This window comes from Doryrhamphus excisus, linkage group LG4 (assembly GCF_037039965.1).
Source record: "Doryrhamphus excisus strain RoL-2023G ecotype Guam linkage group LG4, RoL_Dexc_Guam_v1.1, whole genome shotgun sequence".
NCBI lineage: Eukaryota > Metazoa > Chordata > Actinopteri > Syngnathiformes > Syngnathidae > Doryrhamphus > Doryrhamphus excisus.
Window position 1 is genome coordinate 6,114,892 of NC_136360.1, and position 21,942 is coordinate 6,136,833.

At 41.3% G+C, this 21,942-nt stretch overlaps 1 protein-coding gene across 1 annotated transcript in view; it reads right to left on the minus strand.

Annotated features, from left to right (window-relative positions):
• The window catches only part of cacna1ea (calcium channel, voltage-dependent, R type, alpha 1E subunit a), an 85,284-nt gene that overhangs the window by 40,949 nt on the left and 22,393 nt on the right, over window positions 1-21,942 (minus strand). Inside the window, exons 3-7 of the mRNA XM_078790045.1 lie at window positions 18,528-18,797; window positions 12,152-12,257; window positions 11,917-12,056; window positions 628-731; window positions 395-553 (exon numbers count right to left, since the gene is read on the minus strand). Coding sequence (XP_078646171.1) covers window positions 395-553; window positions 628-731; window positions 11,917-12,056; window positions 12,152-12,257; window positions 18,528-18,797 — 779 coding nt within the window. The remainder of the gene's footprint in view (window positions 1-394; window positions 554-627; window positions 732-11,916; window positions 12,057-12,151; window positions 12,258-18,527; window positions 18,798-21,942) is intronic.

The window sequence follows — 21,942 nt, forward strand, 5'->3', positions numbered from 1 at the left end:
CATGTGCAATAATCATGACTTCTGCCACAACAAATTGCTCCCTTTTGTGTCTTTCATTCCATCAGGTTGCGGAAGAAGAATAGTCAATTTCTTTCGTTTTTTTTCTTCATCACCACTGCTGGCTTCCCTTTAAAATGTATGCAGCATGATTCATTTTTTTTGTATTTAAAAACGGGTGACATTATGACATTATGACTGAAGTATGCGTTGTTAGCTCTCAATGGGAAATGCCTTTTGGGATGTGTCTTAATACGTGGTAACCGTAAAAATGATGCATGAGATGATATGCGTACACTCACTTATTAGCCATTCATTGGGTACAACTATACAATGCATTACATATAGTACGTATATGCTTATCTGTGTTATATTCCATTTATTCTATAAAACATACGGAGTATTCCAGTCTGTGGCTTGCAGGTGTGGTGCAGTTTGCCGCTGTAAAACTCCAAACCGATGATGGCAAACATGAGGATTGCAAAAAATAGCAGTAGGCCAATCTGCAGCAGTGGAACCATGGCCTTCATTATAGACTTCAGGACTATCTGTAGACCTAAAAAAAACAAAAAAACACAAACACAGTGATCCATTGAAGATGGGTTAGGGGAAGCCATGCTTGATACTCACTGGGGATGCCCGAGACCAGTTTGAGGGGTCGCAGCACTCGCACCGCCCTTAGGGTCCTCAGGTCCACTGAGATGTTCATGTGAGCGCCAGCTGCAGCCAGAATTCTAAACAACATGCAAACAAGAAACATGTATGAGCATGTGTATGCTGTGATTTGATGCCTTGCAGGATTGCTTGTTTGTTTTTTTTTTTCCTGGTTGTTTTTGGCCGTGTCCCTGCATGTGGGAGGACACGCTGTGACAACTGCTAGTTAAAAGGAGAACAAAGAAAGAGGCTGCATCATGGGAAGGCAGGAAACCCGCAACCTGAAGCAACATGGACTCACATTCATACACACAGACGGTAACTATTCACGATTCATACAGACGACATTCCTCATTATATTCTTTCAAGGAATGAAAACTTGGATATACTTTAGAGTAGTCAGTGTACAGGTTGTTACAGCGTCCAAATTAGGTACAAAGTGTCAATACTTAGTATGAGCACCATTGTTGTCAATCACTGCTTCAATCCTCTTGGGTGTGGAATTCATCATGGCATTTCCATGATGACAGCATTGGTGGAGTGGGTGAACGTTTGACACCTTTAGCTTTTCCACCGACCTGCCGCTTAAGGATGCTCCACAGGTGGTTCATTGGGTTCAGGCCACTCCATACTTTCACCCTCTGCTTCCTCAGAAATGAACTTGTCATCGCGGAGGTGTATTTGGGCTCATTTGTCATGTACCAAGTTAAAGGTTGTGTCTTTAGACGGGGTACACCCTGGACTGGTCACCAGCCAATCACAGGGCACATATAGACAAACAACCATTCACACTCACATTCATACCTATGGACAATTTGGAGTCACCAATTAACCTAGCATGTTTTTGGAATGTGGGAGGAAACCGGAGTACCCGGAGAAAACCCATGCACGGAGAGAACATGCAAACTCCACACAGAGATGCCGGAGGGTGGAATCAAACTCGGGTCTCCTAGCTGTGTGGTCCAGGTAACTCGCCCAGGTAACAAAGTAGTACATAGTATCTATTATAGTACATAGTAGGTAACATAATAGTTGATTTAATTAAAGAAGAGAAAGGGGGGAGTGAGAATACATGGGGCTGAAATAAGTTAGATGGGGTGTGAAGGATAGAAATAGCTCATCATCATCATCACCACCACAAATATAGAAATTGAATTATCCTCACAAGCTTCACACATCTAACTCTCTCCCAGTGGAGGTCCCCTCTTTTCAGTCTCATTTGTTCCTCAACTCTTAATCTCCCTATTGCTTTTTTTTTCTTCAACTCCAACCACTCCAATTTGTTGTCGTGTCATCTGACACATACTCCATCTTTTCTTCAGATCATTAACCAGTTGAGGCTGCTCTTTGGTTGTTATGACGACAAAGGGAGGATAGTTCTAAAAATGTCATGTTTAGTTCACTGTCATCTCCTGGTCTGGGTGGGTCCTACTTAGCAGTGGAAGTGAGATGCTGTGTATGTATTATATCCACTATGTATCTGTTATCCATCTACTATACTCATTAGGTCATTAGGATTAGGGGGAATGCATCTGTTATATTACTATATGTTATATTATATGTGTTGGAGGGTCAGAAGTAAACCAAAAAACTGTGACAGCTTTGTTGTCTGGAGCCGAGAGCCTGGCAGCAGTGAGTGGTAGATGTAAATAAGCCAAGGGAGTAAAAACACACTGTTCAATTGGCACAAATGAATTATGTGGCCCACATGCTTGTGTCCGTTTCTCACTTGCAGGCTGATTATTTGTTTTCTGTGTTTTATTGTATCAGACGAGTAGTAACAAACTATGTTTTGGCCACAACAAACATGTAGGTAGGAAAAACAGTATGACACTATGAGATAAAAATAATAATAATAAAATAGAAGTTACCCTCAGCCAAAAATATACTCTCACATGCCACTTTATTGGGTATAGTAACAAATCCAGTAAAAGAACTGCCACAAAATTTCAGCTTGATTAACACTTTCAGTTAGATGTTATAATTTAGCAATACATTTATGTGTACATTTTGTGTGTGGTTCCAGGCAGGATGGAACGGGTGGAGAAAAGTGTCAGGCGTGATGTGTGATAGAAGAGTTTCAGCTAAAATGAAAGGAAAGGTATACAAAACTGTGGTGACACCAGCCATGTTGTTTGGTCTAGAGACAGTGGCACTGAGGAAAACACAGGAAGCAGAACTGAAAGTAGCAGAGTTGAGGATGCTGAGGTTTTCATTGGGAGTGACCAGGATGGATAGGATCAGGAACGAGTACATCAATCCAATCCAATCCAATCCACTTTATTTATATAGCACATTTTATAAACAGAGTTTCCAAAGTGCTGCACAGACTAGTAAAAATAAAAAGTAATAATCCAAAACTAAAAGAGCATTTAAGAAATAAAATAATAAAATAGATATTAAAATATTAAAAACAAGAAACAAAGCAATCAAAGTATAAAAAATAGAACCATTTACAATAAAAACGAAGAACTAAAAGACACAGGACCATACGACTCACTCCGAGCTAAAAGCCAGAGAATAAAAGTGGATTTTAAGACGAGACTTAAAGCTTTTGATATTGGGGGCCTTTTTTACTTGGGAGGGCAGAGAGTTCCATAGTTTGGGGCCGACCACAGAAAAGGCTCGGTCCCCCCTGGTCTTAAGTCTCGTCTTAGGCACCACAAGTTGGAGCTGGCCCTCGGACCTCAGTGACCGAGCTGGAGAGTAAACTTGGATGAGGTCTGAGATGTATTTGGGGGCCAGCCCATTCAACGCCTTAAAAACAAACAATAAAATCTTAAAATCAATCCTAAAACGAACAGGCAACCAATGTAGGGAGGCCAGAATTGGGGTGATGTGCTCCCCCTTTTTGGTTCCTACATCAGAGGGACATTACATGTTAGAAGCCTTGGAGATAAAGTCAGAGAGACCAGACTGAGATGGTTGGGACATGTCCAGAGGAGAGATAGTGAATATATTGGTAGAAGGATGCTGCGTTTAGAGCTGCCAGGTAGACCAAAGAGGAGGTTTATGGATGTAGTGAAGGAGGACATGAGGGTAGTTGGTGTGAGAGAAACAGATGCAGTAGACAGGGTTGGATGGAGGAGATTGATTTGCTGTGCCGACTACTGAAGGGAAAAGCCCAAAGAGAAAGAAGAAGAATTTATTATTGTGGTTGTAGCCTGCAGCAACGTCACTGCATCATACAAAACATTCCATGTATGTCTAAACTTCATGATATGTTCCCTGTATATGATGACCTTTCGTAATAGCGGGTTAATAATAGTAAAGGGCATCATTAGTGTTCCCGCATAGACATTTGTGTACAAAGTGACTGCAATCAACTGGTGGGTCATGTCAGAAAATGTGTTTTGTGAGGTCACACTGACCTTTGATCACTAATCAATTTATTCCATCAAAGTGGATGTTTGGGTCAGATTGGAATATACTGTATTTCCTCTGTGATTATTATTATTACACACTTAGCATCACAGCAAAACGATTCAAAATGTACATAAATACATATAAATGATGAATTAAAGGGATAAATGAACATTTGAGGTTATGTTTATCTTCACTGAACATGTGTTGTTGCCAAGGACAGGATGTGGCGGCAAGTACCACCTTATTATTATATGTTTTTCTTGAATTCAATAGTGTTTCTCACCTCAAGTCTCTGCTTTTCTTTTGATCATGGCTGCAAAAGAACCCACAATGGAGACACGGTAAGTTGCAAATGCCAGCATCGAGTGAGAAAAGAAGGTGAGAAACACTATTGAACTCTATCCGCCATCCTCCAAAATAACAACATTCGTCCCAGAGCTGCAATGTTGATCAAAGACAAAGAATTTGGGAGTACACAGTAAACAAATCTTGACCTTAAGCTAAATTGATCAATTGACACATAAAAATGTATAATTTTAACACTAGCTTGACATTGACTTTTTCCTCCAAGAATATTGGAAATAAAAGTAACTATTGGTATTATTAGGTAACAGTCGTCTCCAGAACCTTCTCTTTTCAATTGCCACTGTTCACTCTCAACAGAAGCTAACAATCTCAATGCATAGAAGCACAATCATTTGATTGGTTAAGATTACGCTCGGCTGTGTTAAACCCTCTCACGCCTTCTCTCCTCCCTCTATTCCACTCTTTGCGCCGGTGGGAGGGACAAGGGCGTTGGTGCGCCGTGCTGCGCAAGAGTTGGCTGCTCACAAAAAATTGCAAAATGCACTGGCCACACCCCATTTGCACGTCATAGGCTACGTCTGGTCTACGAAAATAGAGCCCTTTGTAGGGAAGTTTAATGTCAAGCACCTCTCTGCCTGGTCAGTAGCTGGAATTGGAGATTAAACAGCAGTGTCATATTTAGCAATCATATTTATTTATTTAACAACCCAATACAATACACTCATATGTGACTTTACTCATCTGTATACACCAGTCATTATTTGCACTATGACCCATTTATCATTGCACTAAAATTAATATATCTGCAATATGTCTGCTCCTGCATATGCTCCTGTGCAATACTATGGAGGAAACCGGAGTACCCGGAGAAAACCCATGCACGGAGAGAACATGCAAACTCCACACAGAGATGCCGGAGGGTGGAATCGAACTCGGGTCTCCTAGCTGTGTGGTCCAGGTAACTCGCCCAGGTAACAAAGTAGTACATAGTATCTATTATAGTACATAGTAGGTAACATAATAGTTGATTTAATTAAAGAAGAGAAAGGGGGGAGTGAGAATACATGGGGCTGAAATAAGTTAGATGGGGTGTGAAGGATAGAAATAGCTCATCATCATCATCACCACCACAAATATAGAAATTGAATTATCCTCACAAGCTTCACACATCTAACTCTCTCCCAGTGGAGGTCCCCTCTTTTCAGTCTCATAGTTTTCTCATAGTTTTCAGTCATTATTTGCACTATGACCCATTTATCATTGCACTAAAATTAATATATCTGCAATATGTCTGCTCCTGCATATGCTCCTGTGCAATACTATGTGTATATTTTGGATATCTTGTATATATCTTGTATATATCTTGTTAAATTGTCTTTTTTACTCTACTTTTATATACTTTTTTTAAACTTGACTACTGCACTGAAAGGAGAGGCTCTCCAATCTCGTTGTACATCTTGTATAATGACAATAAAGGCCATTCCATTCCATTCCATTCCATTCCATACTGCAATTGGTAGCCTTCATTGTGGGTGGAATTCCCTCATGTAACAAAATGTGAGCTTTCGCTTTATATCACAATCTTCTCTATCAGATATCGAGATATCTCGCTGTGGGTTGGACGGACAACACGTTAAGTTCACACTCAATGTCCTTCTCCTCCCACTCAAGCTTGAAGTCACCCATAAACATACCCTTGTGGTTGTATAGCAAGCCAATAGCACTGATGCAAGATAAATTCACTGACATGGAGTCATTACAATTTTTTTTTTACTCACTGAAAACGGCTCTGCCACCCACTTTTGGATCATGACCCACCAGTTGAGAATCACTGATTTACATGAACTTCATTTCCCTCAAGGGATAAATATAGTGTAGTATGTCAAGATGGATGAGCTTGCTGGGCATTCATAAAAGTGAAACACTGGTGAGCCGGTTCCAGCTGTCAGCCATGACATGTGAAGAACTGTGGCGGCTCCTCACAGCGTGACAAAGCTGCTGTGACAACTGTCAGGCCATGATAGTGACAACGTTGTGACTCGTGTGCCGTGTCACTGTCAAGCGACTCACCGATCACAATGTTACAGTCGGTACAGCAGCAAAATTGAATCATATCCAGTACAAGCGCTATATTCCAAACTTTCTTTTTACAGTACACTAATTGAACACTTGTGGGATCATTTTGTGCTCGACTTGTGGTTGATGAGTGTAATGACATGACAGAAGATCCAGTCCAAGAGCTTTGAATTATGGCATAGTCCAGTATATATAGGCTGTATGAATCCTATCAAAAGTTGAATTATAACAGTCGCCCTTTTGGCCCACAGTGTGGGCTAGTTGGGGTGGTGCTTTGACAGAATAAGAAACCACAGTTTGGTTGAAATGAACCGCCACCCTCACATCCTTGCTTCATTCCTTTTAGATTCCTATCTCACACACACTCAACCTGTGTTCACACGTTATTTTAAAGTTGTTATACAAAACAAACGTCATCGTGTAGTGTGTCATCAGGTCAAAAATACATTGACTTGCATGCTGGGTTGCTGGGAAAAAGGGAAATAAATATGTCTGGGTTTTCTGTGATGCAATAAGAGGCCCAATTACATCAAAATGTAAATGACATCATCAGTAAATTATTGTGATTTACAACTAACTCAAACTTGTAAGAATTCATAAGATCCTTTATGAGCTTATATAAACTCAAGGGATCCCTTTAAACTGTAAATAATGTGTGAGTCCTTAAATCTCCTTCAAATTGAAGAGTCGTTTGCAACAAAGGTTTATCGGCATTGTGCACAACACTGATGCTAAAGCTAAAGCCAGGGCTCTACATTAAAAACCAAAATGACTTGCCCATGGGGAATCCTTAAGGTGAGAACTACTTGCCCGAACTTGCCACATGTAAAATTAAAAGTCTGCCATAATGTGGATAATATCATCTAATTTTTGTTGCATCACATGAGAATCTCAAATAAAGATTAAATGATTAGCATTTCTTGTGGTTGTTTTCCTACATAAATCATGACGTTGCATGGAAATCTGGATTGTCAAGATACTTCTTTGTGCACCACAATGAAACATTATTGAATAGACACATTTGTGTACTAGTAAAGTGATTTTAATCCAGAAAAAAATGCTCAATGTTCAAACAATAATTTGTGAAGCAAAGGTGAGAAAAATACACAGAGAAATGGATTTTGTAGCTTGTGCAAAATCAGCACTTGGTATTGGATCCAATGGGTGGTGTTTCATTGTGACCACTTCAAATTGTCACAGCAATGTGATTCACTCACCTGTGCCATCATTTGATTTGCTGCCGTTAATAAAATACTTGTTTAGGAGGCACTGGTTCATCACTTTTTGCTTTCACAAGTTGTTGAAGAATTAGACCATGTTGGCAGGGACGCCATGATAGATGTTTTCCTAGTCAAACCATCGCTGATTGGTTGATCGCGAACAAGAACGGGTGTGGATAAAACGTGGACTGTGGACTCCGGACCGCGGTCTAAATAAACGATACTGATTGGTCCATTTCAAGATTTGCAAGAATTGGTTTGCAAATTACCATCGGAATTACGCAGTCCATGTTTTACCAACACCCAACAAGAACCGCTTTTAAAAAAAAACTCTTGGCTGTATGGCATGCCAAAGTGCACTTGCCCGAAGAGTATATCACTGATTGGATTTACTTGCCCGAATTTTGTTTTAACTTGCCCCGGGCCATCGGTACATCGTTATTGTCAAGCCCTGTAAAGCTGATACCATATGGGCGACAACCATAATTATGTAGAAACAATATACAGTTGATTTAAAGAAGTATTCAAATGACAATGTAATGTGAATTCACATTGGGATTGCTTTTATCTCACTGCAGCACTCCATCCTCTCTGATCACAACCAGACAACACTGACGAGACATGAATGCCCTGGAAGGTCTTTGTTTCATGTCCCGCTCAACCTCTTTATAATGGGGGGGGGGCAAACAGGGACAAAGAGAGGAGCATCTTAGACTATCAATTTCCTCAACAGCACCACAACCAGCATTCATTGACTTCTTCGCTTTCTTCGCTTTAGTCTATTTACTTTCATTGGGCTTCACCACACGATCATGTTGGGAGGCTGAGGCAAGATAAGTGCGGACTAACACTGCGCCAGGAATGCCAGAGACAGCCTGACCTACGGTGGGGTCCTCTGTCACCACGGCAACAGCTCATGTGGACATATGCATCCCTGCTGCAGGCTGGCTATGTCATCAATTGATCAGACAACAGAGGGGAAATACAATTGGAGAAGACGGCTCTCTTCTGTGTGTGTGTGTGTGTGTGTGTCAGTGTTACAGGTGTACGTGTGCCAAGCTGACAGAAGGTGTTGTTGGATAAAAGTCATGTAGTAGTGCTCCATTTGGCACACATACATCACAAAAAAACACACACAAGATACGTACCTCTGCCACCTACTGTAACTACATCACTTAATAAAATGGCTTCCATCTTCATAACATAAATCAATAAGAATATCATGTGTAGCTTTGCTTTAGAGCAATTTACAGATTTCCTGTTTTGCACGTGGGGAGACATAAGTGTGGCTTAAACCAGTGATGGGCGTCTCCTTCTGCCAACAATTGCCATTCTAATGAAGGGTTTTCCTTTAACATGGACGCAGAGATGCCAATTATTATGTCCAATCAGGCAGACGCATTTTCCTCATTTCCTCCAGCTTAACCTCAATATTTTGTCCCCTTTCTTTGCGTCTACAGTGGAACCTCTGTTTTCGTCATTAATCCATTCCAAAAGATCAAGTGCTAGAAGTTCTTTCCTGAAATCACTAGTGTTTCGAACCTTCTTCATCAAAGTTGTGGCATATGCTACTTTTATGAAGCAACAAGACAGGTTCCTCTCAGAAATACACAGTGTGCTTGAACATCTCATCAGCGCAAGGCACAATGCTTGGGGAGGACACATATAGATCAGTCTGCTTGTGTTCCATGAACAAATAAACCACCCGCACACAGGTAATAAAGATGATTAATGGATTCCCTGGACGGAATCTATCTATAGTGTCTCAACTCGAAAAGAACAACGATCCTTTCTTTACAGTGGGTCACCATTGTGTGGATGCATTTTTTGGTCACTCAACTAGTTTGGCTGTAGGATACAAGGGACAGTGTATGAAAACCGAGACGTATTTGTGGCAATAATATGAACTGTTTGTTTCTGAGTGTCGTCTGTATTTATTCATATTTCATACCTCCCGATCACGCTTCATCTGTGAAATCCAGAGACACCCCTTGACAAAGACACCGCTCTAATTATGAACACTACACTATTTGTGTGTGGTTGTTTAACGAACATAAACACATAGTGTGTCCAGCCTGATAATGGTCAGGTAGTTTGGAGTAGCTCACAAAAAGTCCAAAAATATTTGCTTCAACTCTTAGTAGCTTTATGCCTTTACATACAGTGGTACCCTGGTTAACATCTACCTTGGTTAACATGTTTTTTTCAATGTTGCCTTGCCTTACATTAACTGGCTTATTTAGTGTCCACAAGACCATCCAGTTTGTTTACGCTGTCACTACTTGTAGTACTTGTAGGTGATACTGCAGGCGCCAATTTAGGACCTTCTCGAGAGATTCTAGACTATGGGTCTGGAGAAGACTATGGATGGATGGATGTGTCAGCCAAGACCGTCCCTCAATATCCTACTTATTCATAACGACATTCTCATAAGAGACTCTTTTAAAACTGGTAGTCAATTAAATATTGTGGTTGTATGAGAGATTTGCCATCTAATTACTATTAACTCCATTCAGTCTGTAATGAGGCTGCTTCTAGAGCTATACTCCATACTCCATAGCTCTATATAGTCCCTCTGATTCATTTTTGTTGTCAGGCATGTTGTGGTAAAATGATTTTGGATTGGATTATTTTCCTATGTCATCACCTTGTCCACAAGAAAACACATCAATAAGTGCTCCTCATACATGCACTGGAAGTCTGATTCCAACATGCCCCCCCCCCTCCCCAGGAGAGCCTCTGTGGGTTTGTTCCTTTCGCCGTCTGCATCCGGGCAGGCAGCTGTCATTACAAAAATCCATCAACATCTGTCCGTCTCACTGTGTTTTAATTAAGCTTCTAATTTTGGACCAAGAGTAACTTTGTGTGTCCTGAAGGCGTTGTCACATTGTCAATTGATCAAATACAAGTGAGCATCCCCTAACCCAGCTCCCCTCCTCTTCTCCATCCTTTCCTTTCCTGAAGCGACGGGGAAGCATCCTCATGCCTGAGTCTGAATGGGACTCAACAATAACCCAAGAATTCTGAATATAACCTATAGAATTCTCGAACAAAGGCCGTCAGATTCCCGTCGTGCTTTTTCGGCGCAGTGAATTATTGAATATTTCCTTTGTGTGCACAAGTGTGGGTTTATGAGGTTCTGCTGCCTCATCAAACACTTGTTTGAAACCATAAAACGTCTTCTAGTGCCCTTGTGGACGGTTGCATATGTTTTTTGTATTCCAAAAACATGCTAGGTTAATTGGCGACTCCAAATTGTCCATAGGTATGAATGTGAGTGTGAATGGTTGTTTGCCCTGTGATTGGCTGGCGACCAGTCCAGGGTGTACCCCGCCTCTTGCCCGAAGACAGCTGGGATAGGCTCCAGCATGCCCACGACCCTCGGTAAGCGGTACAGAAAACGGATGCATAGTTTATACTGAATCAACAGCGCTTCTGCTAGTTGTAGCCAATTAATGCAGTCAATGGTTACTTCATTGCTTCAATTAATCACATTTACTCAGCAATCCATTCCACATCATTGGCAAAATTCTTACAACGCCATCCCAACATCTCCAAATATGATACAAATGTTGAAGTGAATACCTATATATGTTTAAACTCAAGCCCACCCAACATCACAAATCCAGCAGACATGTTGTTGTGAAAAGACTGTTTGGGCAGTCTCATTACTACATTTGGGCTGCACAGCGGACGAGTGGTTAGCAAGCAGGCCACACAGGTAGGAGACCCAAGTTCAATTCCACCCTCAGCCCTCTCTGTGTGGAGTTTGCATGTTCTCCCCGTGCATGCATGGGTTTTCTCCGGGTACTCCGGTTTCCTCCCACATTCCAAAAACATGCTAGGTTAATTGGTGACTCCAAATTGTCCATAGGTATGAATGTGAGTGTGAATGGTTGTTTGTCTATATGTGCCCTGTGATTGGCTGGCGACCAGTCCAGGGTGTACCCCGCCTCTCGCCCGAAGACAGCTGGGATAGGCTCCAGCACTAGGATAAGCGCTAAAAAATGAATGAATGAATGAATGAATGAATGGCTTAACTCCTTCTTGTGAACCCAATATCATGTATCGTCTTGCTTCGTGAGATGCAATTATAAATTACAATTATTAGTGTATTCAGTAATATAGAGTCATAATTATTAAACTTTTTTCTACTTTTTTGCAATTTTCAATCTTGACCCTCGCGAGGATAAGCCATCGAAAATGAATGAATGAATAAATACTATATTTGTCTTCAACGTAGTATAGCTTGTTTTCCTATTATTCATCATTACTGCAAAGAAACTGTTTGACTCACCCACTGAGGACCACAATGAAATCCATGACGTTCCACCCATTTCTGAGGTAGGATCCTTTATGAAATACAAATCCGAGGGCGATGATCTTTATTCCCGCCTCCAAACAGAACATCCCGATGAAGTAGGGCTCAGTTTTCTCCTGTTGATACAAAGTAAGCGAGAGGCTCTTAATAGTCATCATATCAGATAGAAGTGAGGATTTTTAGCAGCTCCACAGTGCGTGTCCTGTCTCACCAATCTCTTCGACATGGGCGTTTTGTCCTCTCCTGGTAGATGCTGCTCCAGAGCAAGAACGATACAGTTGGCGATGATGGTGGCCAGGATCATGTACTCAAAAGGAGTGAGAGGATCTAATTAAGGAATTGTATTTTTGTTTTCATTTATGCAAAACATTATCACGTGCGCCCTGTGATTGACTGGCGACCAATCCAGGGTGTACCCCGCCTCTCGCCTGAAGACAGGTGGGATAGGCTCCAGCACCCCCGCGACCCTCGTGAGAAAAAAGCGGTAGAAAATGAATGAATGAATGAATTATTATGTGCCATTTGATACTGTTTCACCCCAAACTGTAAGCAGCAATAACCAGCATGCCGATTACGCTGGAGATGCTGCAGAATGAGGCCTTTTGGAGTTGTCATTTCAACTCCTTACAATTGTACCCAATCCATCAATGCAGATGAGGCTCTGCAAGAGCTCAGAGAAAGGAGGTGCCGGAGAGAAACGAGGGAAGGAAAGCAAGAGGAGAAAGTGATTGGGAAGGAGGAGAGAGTATGATGCTTACAAAACAAGTGAGGAGGAGGAGGAGGAGGAGGCAATGAGACGAAATTAGGCTGACAGAGGACAGATCGATATTGCGCGGCTGGTGATACCGGCTGGGTTACTTGGGGGCATGTGAGTTATGAAAGGTAGAATAAAAAGAGCAAATCCAAATGTTAACACACAGCAGTGTTCACTTGAACCCGGGCTGCACTGTACATTAACTCAGGTGGGAGTTCACATTTGTGAGGAGACCACAAATTGTCCTAATGACACACTGTGATAGCTGCATCAGCATGAGGCGCCATCTTCCCTCTTTATTGTATTTTTTTACAAGCTTTTGCCTCATTCTAAAAAGTAAAATACAACCGTCATACCCCCAGACAGCAACCGGCGGATATGGAGAGAGGGGAGGGAAGGAGGTATCCACGGTAACAGGTTTCTCTTTCAGCAAAAAGTCAGCACTATGAGGCGGTTACCAGAGCAGATTAGCTATACCATATTTTCTAGATTATAAAACGCTCCGGAGTATAAGTCGCACAAGGCCAAAAATGCATAATTAGGTAGAAAAAAAACATACATAAGTCGCCCTGGAGTTTTTGCGGGTAATTTAAGACATTGAATCCTCTTGGCAGACAAGTTCTAACAATAAAAGAATAGAGAACAGGCTAACACAATGGTTATTCAGCTACACAAAAAATAAACATGATCAGAAAAGGTGTCCAGTGTTTATGTAACATAAACAGTTTTTTTCATTTATAAGTCGCTCTGGAGTATAAGTCGCAGGAACAGCCAACCTATGAAAAAAAGTGTGACTTATAGTCCGGAAAATACAGTATCTAGGAGGCAAAGGTGTCATCAATAGAAGCTAGCCCTGCAAGGGACATCAAACTAAATGTGACGTTGGCCTGTCTAAAAGGTGCAGACTCAACAAGTAATTCGCCAAAACCGCCTTGTGAGTCACAATGACGCTGCTACGGTGCCGCCGTGTGAAAAAAGAAACAAGGGGGCTTTCCTGCGTCAAGCTGTATAGTATTCATAATAGCACCTAAAGGGGACCTGTTATGCCCATTTTCGGCCCTTTGTATTGAGTTGTGGACTCCTATAGAGCAGCTACACATAATAACCCGCACAGAAAGCTTTCTAGATCTTCCAGAATCTGCACCTATTCCAGCAGTATTTTCTTGGATTTCCAAATCTGTTTTAATGTATTCCACCCACTCACACATGAGTGTGAGTCATATATTAGAATGCGAACACTCAGGGTTAAATCGCATTAACTCACGGTGAGACATTATTTAGCAGTCAAATCTAACATCGGAACATGTCTGAAACCATCAACTCATGCTCTTTTTCCCTGTGCAATAATGAAATTATTTTTCCAACTATCAATTATTTAAAAGGTGTAACCTCTCAATGGGACACTTCCCGCTCCAGGGAGGCCCAGTGGGGATCAAAAAGGAGGAGCAGCTGTCTGTCTTCACTCGGCCTTCTTCTGAACTAAACTCATCCTCCATGGGCTTTGTTAGCTCTGCTTCCTCTCTGCACTACCTGGAACGTCATTCAGATAAGCTCATAGTCATTGCACGCCTAAGCGTACACTCATAAACTGACACCATCATGTTAATTGAGCACTCCCATAACAGAGGTGAGTGGTGCTTCTATAACACAGTGTTGACCTTTACAGGGTTTACTGCAGGCATTGCATGTGTGCCCTGTCATAATTGCATTTCTGCGAGGACCTATGTGCACCTTTATGGTATGTTACATGATCACATTTATTGTTATAATATACAATATAGTAAAAGGAGACTGCAGCGTAGATCAAGAGACCTCAGATCAGCAAGCATTAAAGGTTTAACCCCTAGCATGTTTTTCCTTTTTTGGTTTTTGTGCCACAACAAAGCTCCTACAGCTACAAGGAGATGAAGTCGAGTCGAGGAGTTACAACTGACTAACTACACCAGTGTTTTTCAACCTTTTTTGAGCCACGGCACGTTTTTTTACATTGGAAAACATCACTAAGTCTATAGGAGGAACGAGCTAGGTGTTGCCACACGGGCCGATATTACATTGCTCTGCCAGTCTTTACACCACGGACACTCGACAGTAGCCATGTTTACATGAGGAGTTTTTCTCTTTCCGAATGACTTTTCCGGAAACAATGGTATACATGGAACAGAATATTCCAATCTCTTGTCTACATGCGTCGCTATAATCAACCAGAATAGTCAATGGGGCATGCCCAGTAAAACGTAAACACCAACATCATGTGATACCAACTTCCCCGAGTTGTTCTTTCACTTGTTGGAATAATTCTGTATTGGCAGTTTTTTGTTTGTACAGTCTTGAAATTTAGTTTGGATCAAAAACAAACTTTCCGTATCAGTCCAGTGCCGATTGCTGGCCTCCATTTTTAAAACTGAAGAACATCTGGGGCTGCGTGTTACGTCATATCTGAGCATGCGATATGATAAATTTAACCAGGAAAGGATCAAATTCAAGCTTGCTAATATTTTATAATTCAACTCGGTGGTTTCCCGCCTGTCGCCCGGAGACAGCTGGGATAGGCTCCAGCACCCCCAGCGACCCTCGTGAGGAAAAAGCGGTAGAAAATGAATGAATGAATGAATGAACTCGGTGGTTTCATGTACAAAGTATCTACAACCATGTAAGCAGCCGATGTAAACAATACATGGATGATAGATTTTAAAGGCTGGAGTCAACCAAATATTTATTGTGCCTTAGATGCATGAAGTTAGTCTTACTTGATACACATTTATGGACATTTATGGACTTACGGACTTATACCATGTATTGGTAAACAGCTGCTTGACTATTTCCGTGCAATTAAGTTCATTTGCTGACCAAAGCACAGCATCATTCCTACACTATATTAGCAACTGCTGTATTATAATGAGTAACAACTTATTGCAATGGTACTGTACTGTATATGACGCAGCAATCAGATATCATTGCATATAATTCTCTTAATGTCTGTTAATCATGCACAGTGGAGCTCATCAGTTGTAATAGGACACTCTATCCTGGACGGCCATTAACCTGCTTGCTTCTCTTGCCACAACAGCACACATTTGATACACAGCCAATTGCAAATACTGCTAGGACTGTCAGTCAGACCAATTTTTTTTCCAATTACATGTTGATTAGAATGCATCCAAACTCTATTTTTAATAAGGTCTGAATGGGTAAACCCAGAGGAAACAACAATGGATGACAATAGCAGCACAATGGGATGTGGGTTCAAACCAGCAGTAGACCATCCAGTTATTCACAAGGCTGCTGAATTGAGCAGAACAATAAAAGAGAAGAGGCCACACCTGGCTTGGACACCTGGTGATCTGCACCAGCGACACAAACAAACACAGAGCCAGTGCATATTAGCATGCGGTCACAGATGGAATAATAAAGTGTCTCCCTTTGCAGTATAGAGAATAGCACTCTCTGATCATCAGCAGTCAGTTCAGGACATACGTAGGTTGATTAGGAAGAGCGACTATGTGATTGAGGCAAATACATTAGGAAATTGCTACTTTTGTGAGTTTGAGATACAGTTTATTGTATGTACATCAGTGAAAAGTCTTAGGTCAGGGCTATTCAACTAAATTGTTCTGGGGTCACATGATCAAACATCAAGTCATGTCTGAAATTAAAAGAGAAGCACTGTGTTAACGCTAGTCAGATTTTTTTACATAACAGGAACAGCCTGCTGTTTTCAAGGGCAACAAGAATCATTTTAAAGATCTTTTATCTGCTACAATATGTGACATTCGTGAACGACTCAAGTCTTTGGAACGACTGTTTTAAGTGAACGGTTTTCAGTGAATGGCTCATTCTAACACACAAATTACCCGTGCTGCCTTCATGTGTCACCACCATGTGTGCTGAGTCAGAGTTGTCCATGCTGCTTTCAGATGAATGAGTTTGACTGCTTCTGCGTTATTCCATAGCACGTTCTATATTCACTTGAATGCAGCTATAAATGCACAGCTACCACACGGGAGGAGATATTAATGAGTGACCTACACCTCACTGGAATGGAGACGTTTTTTGTCGCTGTGTCAGGGAGTAGGACATAAAGTAGAGGGCATAGCCCGAGTCTGACTGGACTGGCGCCACATTTACTGCTGTATGAAGGAGGAAGAAATACTAGCGAGAGGAGAAAAACCCTCAAAAGAGTCTATATTTTTTAATATACATTAAAAATTACATATACGTACATTTGTGTGTGTTGTTAGAGTGGTGTGAAAAAGTGTTTGCCTCCTTCCTGATTTCATGTGCTCATGTGTTTCAAAATGTTTCGGATCATGAAACAAATGTAAATATTAGTCAATGACAACACAACTGAACTTAAAATACAGTTTTTAAAGTCCTGTGTGGAAAATGGGATTAACTGAGTGAGTCATTTCAATTCATCAGAACAAAAAAGGTTATAAAGCCATTTCTAAAGCTTTGGGACTCCAGCAAGTGAGTGAGAGCTAGTGAGAGCTATTATCCACAAATGGTGAAAACGTAGAACAGTGATGAACTAAAAATGGCCTGCATAGCAGAGTTCCAAGACAAAAAAAACATTGCTGAACAAAAAGAACATTAAGACTCATTTAAATTTTGTCAAATAACATCTTGATGATCCATAAGAGCTTTGGGACAATTTGTTTTTGGAAGGTGTGTGCCCCATTACATCTGGCGTGATTCAGAAAAAGAACATCATACCAACATTAAAATATGGTGGTGGTAGTGTGATGGTCTGGAGATATTTTGCTGCTTCAGGACTCAGACTTGCTGTGATAAATGGAACCATGAATTTTGTGAAAAAATCCTGAAGGAAAATGTCTGATTGTCTGTTTGTGACCTCAACCTGAAACCAACTTAGCTTCTGCAGCAGAACAATGATCCAAAACACACCAGCAAGTCCACCTCTTAATGGCTGAAGAAAAACAAAAAAAGGACTTTGGAGTGGCCTAGTCAAAGTCCTGAATCCTATTGAGATGCTGTGGCATGATCTTAAAAAGGCGTTTAATGCTAGAAAACCCTCCAATGTGGCTGAATTACAACAATTCTGAAAAGATGAGTGGGCCAAACTTCCTCCACAGTGCTGTCGAGACTCATTGCAAGTTATTGCAGACGCTTGATTGCAGTTGTTGCTGCTAAGGGTGGCCCAACCAGTTATTCGGTTTTCCCTCCCCTTATAATAAAACATTTAATTTAAAACCTGCATTTTGTGCTCACATGTGTTGTTTACATTTACATTTTTTGATGATCTGAAACATTTTCGGGTGACAAAAATGCAAAAAAATGTAAACATGCGTACCGAAATGACTTTGTGTGTTTAAGAGTAAACATACACCGACATTGACAAACAAAGGTGCCATTACGGAGGATACTCCTGCTGCTATTTTACTCTTAAAACAGCTATGACTCGCCAACCAACAACAGAGACTTGATGAACCCGATGTTGACATTTGACACATTTTCCCCAAGTTTGGTGCTCATATACAGGCTCTATGGACGTAAAAACATCATCGATAAGGCACTTTTGCATAACAAGGGACCTTGAATGTACTAACTGCACAGTAGGTTTCATGGGGCTGATGCCTTAAGTTTATATCCACACACTGGTTCTCCACTATACTGCAAACTACAACAACAATAAACACATTGCTCCATGAATACCTCTCTTACAGTTTAAATGCAGGTTTCTGCTCCACGTGGATCCTGTTACTGAATGGACAAATGCTGTCCATGGTTCTGAATTGCTACTCTGTCAATTTGTGTGAAGTTATATTATGGGCAATTGTGTGCAGCAAAATCATGAAATGGAAAAAAAGGATATGGCCACTCAGTGATTTTCTTGGCGTACTTGCGCACCACGTTGTCCTCCCCCAAGATGAAAAGAGACCTGTTGACGGTGAAGCAGTTCTCCCGGACCGGGATGGGGTTGTACAAGGCCATGGTGCGGGCACGCTGCGCTTTGGTCTGCTTGAAGGCTGCAGGGGACACGCCACCTGTAGACACGGCCGCTCCATCGCGGCTCCTGTTGCGCTCCGAGCTGCCATCTCCTGCGCCAAACAAGCCCGGAACATCGTCTCCGAAGCGGGCCATTCTGTTAAAGCAAAATTATTATTAAAAAAAAAAAAAAAAAGGACCGACGAGGGAGTGAGACGGATGGAGATGCTCGTCTAAAAAAAGGGCGCGGTGGTGCTGCGCTCGATGGCTCTATTTCAGTCCGTCATTAGTTTCACTTATTTAGAAAAAAAAACACTTCAAAACGTCATCTTCTGTAGTGTTTAGTCCACAAAAGCAGCAGGTTAACCACCTCCTTCCCTTTTATTTAGTGAGCTTTGCGCAAAAAAACTACTCCCATGAAAAAAGGCGCGTTCAAAATCCACATATATCAGAGAAAAGCCGCAACAGGTTTAAATGAATCCCATTATCTTGAGCGAAAGGAGGAGGAATAAACTTCCCCAAACAAGAGACCCCCCCAAATGCAGCGTGTGGTGGGAGGGAAGAAAGGAGAACCCTCCTTTTCTCCACGTACCGAAATCATTCATGCACGACGTGTCTTCATGCAAATGCATCACGCCTATCCCATGTCACTACCAGTAAAACAGTCAAAGAAAAAATGGATTTGACATAAATCAAGTCATTGGATGTTCAGTGAAGACGTGAGGAGGATGTTTAAATTATATAATCTGCATTTAAAACGGATGAAGTTTTAATATTGGCTACATTGAATGCACAAACTTGGTTATTTACACAATGTGAGCCAGGGTGTGTCTAGTTAAGGTCCACACCCAATACTCTATTAGAAGGAAGGATATGATGGACAATATCGTTATTTTGATACTCATTCATTCATTTTCTGCCGCTTTTCCTCACGAGGAAGCTATCCCAGCTGTCTTTGGGTGAGAGGCGGGGTACACCCTGGACTGGTCGCCAGCCAATCACAGGGCACATATAGACAAACAACCATTCACACTCACATTCATACCTATGGACAATTTGGAGTCACTAATTAACCTAGCATGTTTTTGGAATGTTGGAGTACCCGGAGTAAACCGGAGTACCCGGAGAAAACCCACGCATGCACGGGGAAGAACATGCAAACTCCATGGCCGAGGGTGGAATTGAACCCTGGTCTCCTAGCTGTGAGGTCTGCGCGCTAACCACTCGACCGCCGTGCCGCCCGTTATTTTGATACTGTGTATCAAAATACTTGTAAAGATGAATTGTGCTTTGTACAAAATTGTGAGTTGAGGCAATAAAGGCGGATAAAAGAAAACAGGAACCTGGTGGGTTTTTAGTTACGTTGGTGTGAGGAAGACACTGATCAATGAAGTGTGTGTGTGTGTGTGTGTGTGGCCTCTTCCTCATTCATGAACAAAAATTAAAAATATACAGATGCACGTCACATTCCACTCCTTTATGTCTGCTACTTTGTTGTGCTGCCCTCTACTGTTATCTTTTATTCTTCCAGACTCTTCCATTCCAGTACTGGGAAGAAATGGGAAGAGTTCTTATTAGACTCAGCGACTGCAGTTTGTACCTCCTGTTGTAATTCCTATTCATGCTTGTCTACATCTTACAACATCTCAAACTTCTGTTTTGGTTTCACTCCCCTGTGTGTTAAAACCACATTTTTATGGGTGTTCGCTATTCTCAGTTGGTCTCGAAAAGTAACCCCCGTGAATAGTGGCAGATCTACTGTCCATGGTCTTCTTGTCTGCCAGAGAGCGTGACGCTCACAGCTTTTTTGGCTGAAAGGTGAAGAGAGAATTATGGTAATTAGGTCGGAATGATTAGAGTGTAAGGATGATGGCTATTTCCTGGGAAAAAAAGGCAATGTGCCAGGACTTGCAGCCTCTTCGCGACTCAAATGTACGCCAACAGATCACAGATGACCAAATCAAAGTCTTCTGTGTACAAAACGTTTGTGTAACACTTTACAAAAAAAGGCACACACAGTTACAGTAGTAAACTCATTAGTTCCTCAGTGACTACTGTACTTTTGTGTACTTCTTCGTAAAGTGAGACTAAAAGTTGGAAGTCCCATCAAGACAACGGCAATGGAAGAGGAAGTAAAAACATACCAAAATGAACCGGTAACAACACAACCAGTCAAAAATAAGTACTTTTACCACTTCTGCTTTTATTATGAGTCTGCATGTGACAGTAACATCCGCTGGCTATTCAACTTCCTATCACTTTCCTCTTGTCCATACAAAGTGTCCGACTTTCAGGGAAAAATGCCATAGAAAAAGAAAAACATACACACACGTAATGCCTTATATGGCATGTTTTCATATATGCTGTACAGCAGGGGTCTCAAACACGCGGCCCACGGGCCAAATGTGGCCCGCAGGACACTAGTTTGAGGCCCCCGCCTTGATATGGAAGTTTAATGTTAGTGTGGCCCGCCCAAGTTTGATATGGATGCTGTATGGTATCATGTACCCAGAAAAAATTATTACGTTTGATTAATGTTCATGTTAAAGGTTAAATAACTGTTAATAGTTATCCTCCCTATCTGTGTGGAAGTGGTAAGTTTTTGGCTATTTAAGTTTAAAGGAAATAACTTGAAGGCTACCGTTTAGGTCGCTAGCTCTCTAGTTTGCGAGTTAGCATGTGTCTCAAGACCCTGCAGTTGCGCAATATGTTGTAAATAAAAAGATTATTATTTATTATTATTTGCCGTTTTATTATTATTATTATATTTATTTATTACTGATTGATTTTCTTTATACTTGATTTGTTTATTTATTTTTCATCTTATTTTGTGCAGAAAAATAAAAATGAAGATATTTGAGAACAGTGGAATGTTTTATCAGAGTTTTTATTGTAGAAAATCGGAACCAAAGCACTGAAAAAGTTTGTATATTTTTCTGTTTTTAATAAATGCGTTTTTTTTTTTTTTGGAAAACCTGATGTGGCCCAGCCTTGCCCAGACCCTAGCTCCAGTGGCCCCCAGGTAAATTGAGTTTGAGACCCCTGCTGTACAGTATAGCCGACCTTGAATTCAACAATCCAACCCATGAGAGTAATGTGTAAAGTTAGCGACTATAGCCAACAGGTTGCCCACGCTTCATGCCTGACAGCAGGTTGACAGTATCAGCTCTGGTAATAGCACCTAGTGCCACATGGCGGGGAGATGTGAACAAAGATTTTACTCCAAATATAGAACACGGGAACACAGATGCCTGGAAGGCTCATGTCTGAAAGCTGGTCATTATCGTTGTTTCTGCTGTTTC